The following is an 8,071-nucleotide window of genomic DNA, read 5'->3' as shown; positions in this document are numbered from 1 at the left end:
ATCAGTATCCATATATATATATATATATATATATATATATATATATATATATATATATATATATATATATATTTTTGATAGCAATATACGTAACCCTAATTAATGAGTTTTCCACAATATTCAACAATTATATTAATAAAAATATGAAATTTATAAAAAATGATATATAATTAAACATGTCATATTCGAGTTGAGAGCCTTGACCTTAACTCAACCTGTTTAATTTTTGTGTTGTGTCGTGTCAACCTAATTACATAAACGTGTGAAAATCTCTTACCAAACCCACTGATTATGTGTTGAGTTCACGTTGGGTTGTCAGGCCTAACCGGGTCGGACCATTTACCTGTCTACTCATTTCGGAATTCGGATCCGGAATAAGCATTGCGGACCGAACGATAATTTTTCAAAAATCAATTTTAAACCTATTATTTATTTTTTTTAAAAAAAAACCAAAAAGAAAAGGTTAGATTACTCGATACCTTAATCGTTAAATCCCCCACAAAGAGGATAGAAATAGAAAGGCAAAAGAACTGTGTCTTGCGTCTCTGTGTTTCATCTTCTTCACACAGATACACACGAGAAACAGAGATGGGGCTGCAGTGCTGTTTTGGTGGAACTACCATTCAAACCCTAAAACTCGCGTCAATTCCATACATGACGTGTTCAACATCATCGTCACTGCGATCCTCCGCCGCCATTTCAAGACGTTTAACTCTCTTCAAAACCCTATCCGCATCTCTCTCACGCAACTCGACACACCGGTTTCCGTTCCTCATCAGAGCACTATCCTCAGCGGCGGCTTCTGCACAACCGGTTGCTGATTCCACTACCATTGCTTCAGCGGATTACTGTAATACTTCCTGAATCTTATTTATCATTTTCCTTTCTGCTATGCATTTTGTCTTTCCCTTGTTCTTTGTCGAGAAAACTTGAGCTCAAAATTACTATTGTCCTTTCTGCCATCCATTTCACCACACAATTCATAATCTGTTCTTAAAATTGATTGGGCATAGAATTGGGAATGCGGAATCCAATCATTTTTTTTTCAATCTCTAAGTTATTTTCTGACTCGTTTTTGGTAATGAAATACAGCAGTTGTGAAACCTCAGTGGAAAGCAGCAATTGATTTCAAGTCTATTCTCGAGAACAAATCGGCAGTAGCAGCAAACCTCAAGAACAGGAATTCCACAGCTAACCTGGAATTAGTCATTGAGCTTTACGAGAAGTTACTGCAACTTCAAAAGGTTAGGGGTCTATCAATTCAAGGATGAAAGTTAGCATTGAAGTAAATAGCGAATATTGTTGTCTTTCAGAAGATCACAGATTATCAATTTATGATTCTTCTTCATATCTTCTCAGAAAGATTGGTTTATTGTCTTGTAGCTAATTGTTGCTCGCAGATAGCAGGAAGTTGAAGAGCTCCGATATGAAAGAAATGCAGTTGCAAACAAGATGAAAGGAAAAGTGGAACCATTAGAGCGTCAAAGACTCATAGAAGAAGGTATACTCTATACATACATTTCTATGTCACATTCTCATATTCAAAATCTATGTTCATTAGTCTTTACTCCCTCTATTCTCATACTCCAAATGGAATTTTTTCAGGAAAGAATTTGAAGGAAAAACTGTTTACACTGGAAGAAGATCTTATCAAACTTACAGATTCTCTTCAAAGGGAAGCACAATGTATCCCAAATATGACACATCCAGATGTCCCAATTGGAGGGGAAGATAGTTCAATAATTAGGAAAACTGTATGTCTCTCTTTTCTTTTTCTACCTAAACTACCCTCATTGTCTTATTGGAGTCTCAATATCTACATGATTGTGTAGATTGGTGTCCCCCGTGAATTCACCTTTCCTATCAAGGACCATGTACAACTTGGGAAAGAGCTCGATCTTTTTGATTTTGATGCTGCTGCAGAGGTATTTTTTTTTTCGAACTCATGGTATTATAATGATATAATCTTTAGGATTAGATACAGATTTATGTAACAAAGATTCAACCTTTTTCCTAATTTATGTAACAAAGTGTTTTTTTTTATAGGTTAGTGGATCAAAGTTCTATTACCTAAAAAACGAAGCAGTTTTATTAGAAATGGGTCTTATAAACTGGACTCTTTCAGAAGTAATGAAAAGGGGTTTTACTCCTCTCACAACTCCAGAAATTGCTAGATCTTTAGTGGTTGAAAAGTGTGGCTTCCAACCTCGTGGAGATAACACTCAGGTAAATACGTTTTGTTGAAAAGACATGAATGCCCTTTTCATACCATGTGAGTGAGTCTATATGCTGCTGCAGGTTTATTCCATTGAGGGTAGTGATCAATGTCTTATTGGGACTGCAGAAATCCCTGTTGGAGGAATACACATGGACTCCATTCTTGCTGACTCAGCATTACCTTTAAAGTATGTTGCCTTTTCCCATTGCTTTCGTACAGAAGCAGGTGCAGCTGGAGCAGCTACTAGGTATTTTATTAATATTATTATTCTCTCACTTATTTGTTTATTATAACATTCTACTATCTATTTTTTTCTATTATGACATTGTTTTTTCATTTTAAACCATTGTATTTTAGAAATCTACCCTATTTTAGCATTGTACTTTTATTATTTTTCCTTATTAGGACTTTGAACTATTAAAAATATAGGAATATTCCATAAAAGTCCTTATATTTTGGCCTCATAATCAATTTAGTCATTACCTTATATATATATATATATATATATATATATATATATATATATATATATATTATTCAATTAAGTCTTGAAAACCGGCAATTGTCTTCATTTTGACCCTTTTACCAGGTCTGAAGGTCATCCCACTTTCAAAACTTACACTTTTGGTCCAGGTTTTAAATTTCATTACAAATTTGGTCCAAAATTTACACTTTTGGCCCAGATTTCAAAAATTTGTTACGAATTCTTACACCTATTTTATAATAAATGCATTTGTTTACAAATTTGTTTTTATAAAAATACCAAAATGTAGGATGAATTCCTAAAAAAATTGAAATCTGGGCCAAAAGTGTAAAATTTGGACCAAATCTTGTAATGAAATTCAAAATCTGGGCCAAAAGTGTAAGTTTTGAAAGTGGGATGACCTGTTGACCTGGTAAAAGGGTCAAAATGAAGACAATTGTCGGTTTTTGGGACTGAATTGAACAAAAAAAATATACAAGGACTTTTATTGAGTTTTCCTTTAAAAATATACCCAATCATTGCTTTATATCTGACAAAATGAAAGTAGGATGCTATAATAATAAAATAAATAAATCTCAAAAGTACATTGCTATTTCTTGCATTTAACCCACAAAAGGTTGATATGTTGGTATTTCTTGCATATTGTGTTTTAACTTTTAACTAATTAGTGATGTTTAAAACAGGGGTCTATACAGAGTGCACCAATTTAGCAAAGTTGAGATGTTCATATTATGCAGACCTGAAGAAAGTAACACCTACCACCAGGAGCTAATTGAAATCGAAGAGGATCTTTTTTCAAAATTAGGACTTCATTTCAAGTATAGGATTTTTCATATTTTAATTATTAATAAATTTTCATCACACTCACACAAAATATAATAAAATTAATTTTCATGACAGAACATTGGATATGGGAACCGGGGATTTAGGTGCTCCTGCTTACCGTAAATTTGATATTGAAGCCTGGATGCCAGGTTTAGATCGATATGGAGAGGTACACACAACACTTGACTTTATATATCATTTCTCATTATAACATTGTATTATTTGATATTTTTTTTCTTATCAAGACATTATACTTTGAATAGCATCTTTTTGTATAATTTGTAGGGCTAATTTTTTGCTTGAAAAAGACCTTGTATTTTTTCATTTTTTCCGAAAAAAGTTGTAAAATGTGAGGGTTTTTTCGAGAAAAACTAAAAAAGTTGAGGGTTTATTTGGAAGCATTTAGAAGGTTGAGGGTTTTTTAGAACAAAGAGTAAATTACACGAATGGTCCCTATGGTTTAGGGTAGTTTGCATATTTGGTCCCTAACTTATTTTTTTAACGTGGAAAGTCCCTATTATTTGTTTTTGTTACGTGCTTGGTCCCTACTGTTTTTTTTTTGTTTCGCGCTTGGTCCTGTCTTATGTAAAAAAACTACTATTTAAATAGAGAACAAATGATGGGATAGGTAAGGTAAGGTGAGGGGTGGGGTTGGGGGTGTGTTTATTGAAATGAATTACAAAATCAATGGCAAAATAGTTTTTTTAGGTGAGACAGGGACCAAGCGCGTAACAAAAACAAACAGTGGAGACCTTCTGAGTTAAAAAAATAAGTTAGGGACCAAACATGCAAATTACCCTAAACCATAGGGACCATTCGTGTAATTTAATGAAAAAAATACAAGGTCTTTTTCAGGATAAAAATAAATTTGAGGTTTAATTCGGAAAAAACACAATATAAGGTCTTTTTATGAGATTAACCTTTTATTAAATATAAAAAAAAACGACACAAGAAGATGACTCGTTCGAGTCACGCATTGTCTCACGGTTTTTGCGCTGAGTCACGCAGATTTCTTGTCATACTATCGAGTTGACTCTTAAATGACTCGACTCGTGACTGGTACGAGTTTAACAACTATGAAAATGAGTAAATAATTATTTTAAAAATATATCATTTAAAAGCATCTGTCAAAACAAAACAATCAAAATGACATCAATATCATATATTAAAAAAACATTTAAGAAACAACAAATTAAACTAGGGGCTTTCTAAAACATTTCATATAGATGATGATTAATTAATTAACTTTTAAAAAAAATTTATAATTGGAATTTTTTTAATAATATATTTTTGTTAAATAAAAAAGTTAACCATCAGAGATTTTCTTGTAGCAACGAAAATTGATTTGTATTTGGATGACATTGCTATGATCTGTATAATCATACAGATATCGAGTGCATCGAATTGTACAGACTACCAAAGCCGAAGATTAGGAATCCGATTCCGTCCGGAAAATCCAACAAATCCCGGAAATACAAAAAAAGGAAAAGCCCGGAATCTGGCGCCACCGGAATTCGTTCACACACTAAATGCAACTGCGTGTGCGGTCCCGCGTATGATTGTGTGTTTGCTTGAGAACTACCAACAAGAAGATGGAACCGTTATTGTTCCGGAACCATTAAGGCCTTTCATGGGTGGGATTAAATTAATAACCCATAAATCAAAATAAACAATAAAAACAAAGGTTATGTATTGTTTTCCAATTTTTTGGTTTCATTATTCTACTTGTTTTTTGGCTAGGGTGGATGAAGAGGACATTACTAGACTTGCTATATTATTTGCATTTATGGGTGGTTGAATTCTTAAATCTATAGAAACTAGTATTCACATGTAACACCTAACTTTTAATACTCAGCTTTTAATACAAGGTACATCAAAATATTTTCACTTATTATTTATAAACACATTGGTGTACTATCCAATACAAGTTATTAACATGAACAGTTATTTTTTTTTAATATACTGATATGAGCCGGGTATAACAATCTCTCTTTTTCTATCCTTGCTTCTTAAATAAAGTTACTGGGAAAACATATGTTAACACAAGGATAAGTTATAAAGAGTTTAATAAGTAATTCTTATTTCAAGCACATAATAATCATTATTTGTATATACATCAATCATACACTATAATTTTTCTAAACTCATTTATAAATTAAGGATTCACAACTGAAATCATTTCTTTAATAATAATACTAATAAAATTACAACTATTTAAACTATCATTAGACTCTCACAAAATATTCATTTTCATTTTTTTTTAAAATTATTATTCTCATTTTTGCAGGTAATCGATCTTTCAGTGTTTTGAGTTAAATACGAATGTAAGACCTAAGATGTGAAGGTCACGATGTGAGAGGTATGATTTTACAACGAGAATTTAGTCTGAGATACGTGGCTTTTTTAAGGCTCACGACGTGAGGGTTAGGGGCTTACGATGTGAGATCAAGCTAACCCTAATCCAATGTTTTGCTCCCTATTTAAGAAAAGTGGGGGGCTAGGGTTTGCACACCCTTAGTCTTCATCACCTCCTTTCTGCCCAAATCGTTATTAGCCTATATTATTGATCTTAAGGGCTCTTTTGGTGGTTTTTGGCTCTTTAAAGAAGAAGAAGAAGACTCCTTGGGGGCATCCTTTTGGCCATCAAGCTTCTACCACTCCATCTTGCAGTGCTTTTGCACCTTTGTAAGTCCTAAAACTTTGCCTTTATCTATTATGCATGCTAGATCTAAGATTTATGCTTCTCTTTTCATGTTTGGGTGGGATAACATGCATGTGATCCATAAAGTTAGCAACTTTATGGATCATTAAGATATTTTCTCTAGGATATGCTTCAGATCTGAGCTCTGGTGTTGGTTTTAGACTCCATGTAACACCTAGTTTCCAGAACGGATCAATTTAGGGATTCAAGGAGTCAAAGGAATGGTTTTGGGTAAACCCAAGTATCATGACGTGACCATGGAGAGGCCACAACGTGACAAGTGATTAAATGAAAATGCTGATTTAAACTGAGCTCACGATGTAAGACATATGTGCTCACGATGTGAGATGCACTGCAACCCAAGCCCATGATCTTTTAGAGTTCTCTTCGTATTTAAACCCCATAAACTTCATTTTAGGGTTCCTTAACAACCTCCTTCGTCCTCAAACACTGAAAAACCATAACCCTAGACTTTTCTTGTGATTTTGAGCTTTTGGTGGTATTTTGGTGTCTTGAAGAAGAACAGATCACATTTGGAGCATAGACCCAACTTGAAAGCTTCATTTGTATCTTCTAGCAACATCTTTGGACCATTGTGAGTAATCAAGATTCAAGCTTTATGATTCCTTGTTGCTAAATCTAAGGTTTTATGCATTTTTATCTATGGATAGTTGAGTCAGAGTGTTGGGACTCTATAAAGTTAGTAACTTCATAGGTCCTTAGAGTCCCTTGGTGATTCTATGTGATGGATCTGAAGTTTGGATGATGTTTAAGCTCATGCTTGAGGTTTTGACCTCCTTTTCTTCATAAATGACCTAATTTGAGCTCAAGTCTTTCATTGGACATGCAAGACCTCAACGCATCGATTTTTATGGTCTTTAGGGGTGTTAGGAATCCTTCTGGAGAAGATGGATTAGTGGCTTAATGTATTAAGAAGTTTATGCATCAAAATGTCATTCAGACTTATTTCACGACGTGAGACCATGCCTGTCATGTCATGAGGATCAAGTGTCTCGATTATTTTGTCCTTTAGTGGCTCACGACGTGAGAAATAGATGGTCACGTCCTGAGGGGCAGTTGACAGTTGACTTTCGTTGACCGTTGATTGTTGACTTTTTGATCGGTTTGACTTTGGGTCAAACTTGAAGGATTTGGGATGTTGATTAAGATTCTTCCATGTTTTGGTGCTAGAGGGCCCGTGGGAGCAATCCGTGTAGAAAGGGAAATACGTCACAGTGTTTCTGGGTTCTTCGTTTTAAGTGAGTTTTCCTCAGTGTACCCGTTGGTAAAAGCAACCAATGCCAACCCACTAGTTTTGGTTATCATTTTAGTAGAGGGATGCCATAGGGACTGTATGTACTCATGTAGGACATACTAAGGACTCTTGATCTAGGCTTTGTTGCATGTTCCTTGTTTGGCTAGTAGTGGAGTAATGTGTTGTGAGGGATCTAGTAGGCGGTAGTGAGCTGTATGATTGATAATCGCATGTATTATGTGCATACTTGATCCTTGAGTATTTATATGTCGAAATATGGTAGCGGATGAGGTTGTGGCAGTCCTATTATGTGCTGTAAGCCAAGATACCAGGTGTGTGTCGGTTGTAAGCCGTAGGCACAGAGGTTTGGGAAGAGCGGTTAGGTTGAGGTGGCAGGCCAACAAACCAGGGCATTCCATTCGAGAGACTGTGGGCCAGGGGTAATCCAGTTTGATGATTGAGGACCCGATATACATGTTCGTTTTTTTTTTGTGTGGGGTATTTTGGGGGAACCCACTAAGCTTCGTGCTTAACCAATTGTTATTGTTTTTCAGGTATCATCGCTTATCGTGGGAAGGAGAAGACATG

The 8,071-nt window shown here is 34.7% G+C and overlaps 1 protein-coding gene across 4 annotated transcripts; it reads left to right on the top strand.

Annotated features, from left to right (window-relative positions):
- The first annotated feature begins 501 nt into the window (after window positions 1-501).
- On the top strand, window positions 502-5,418 carry LOC111917684 (serine--tRNA ligase, chloroplastic/mitochondrial). 4 transcript variants are annotated; one of them, XM_023913346.3, is made up of 10 exons: window positions 502-850; window positions 1,096-1,244; window positions 1,408-1,501; window positions 1,606-1,754; window positions 1,833-1,925; window positions 2,047-2,226; window positions 2,299-2,465; window positions 3,386-3,520; window positions 3,603-3,696; window positions 4,915-5,418. In XM_023913346.3, exons 1-10 carry the CDS (start codon window positions 589-591, stop codon window positions 5,194-5,196), a joined length of 1,605 nt encoding a protein of 534 aa, XP_023769114.1. In that variant the 5' UTR covers window positions 502-588; the 3' UTR covers window positions 5,197-5,418. The 4 variants fall into 4 exon arrangements, with proteins under 4 accessions (XP_023769114.1, XP_023769113.1, XP_023769115.1 ...); XM_023913345.3 differs by having other exon boundaries at window positions 1,093-1,244; XM_023913347.3 differs by lacking the exon at window positions 502-850 and having other exon boundaries at window positions 1,104-1,244; window positions 1,401-1,501.
- The last annotated feature ends 2,653 nt before the right edge of the window (window positions 5,419-8,071 follow it).

Source organism: Lactuca sativa, chromosome 9, assembly GCF_002870075.4.
Source record: "Lactuca sativa cultivar Salinas chromosome 9, Lsat_Salinas_v11, whole genome shotgun sequence".
Taxonomy (NCBI): domain Eukaryota; kingdom Viridiplantae; phylum Streptophyta; class Magnoliopsida; order Asterales; family Asteraceae; genus Lactuca; species Lactuca sativa.
This window is presented reverse-complemented; position numbering and strand designations above follow the sequence as displayed.

Excerpts from the sequence above, each read along its gene's own strand:
- LOC111917684 (XM_023913345.3), top strand. The coding sequence starts at position 589 with ATGGGGCTGCAGTGCTGTTTTGGTGGAACTACCATTCAAACCCTAAAA. Across the intron at positions 1,245-1,407 it reads AGTTACTGCAACTTCAAAAG|GAAGTTGAAGAGCTCCGATA; the intron begins GTTAGGGGTCTA and ends CGCAGATAGCAG. Across the intron at positions 1,926-2,046 it reads ATTTTGATGCTGCTGCAGAG|GTTAGTGGATCAAAGTTCTA; the intron begins GTATTTTTTTTT and ends TTTTTTTTATAG.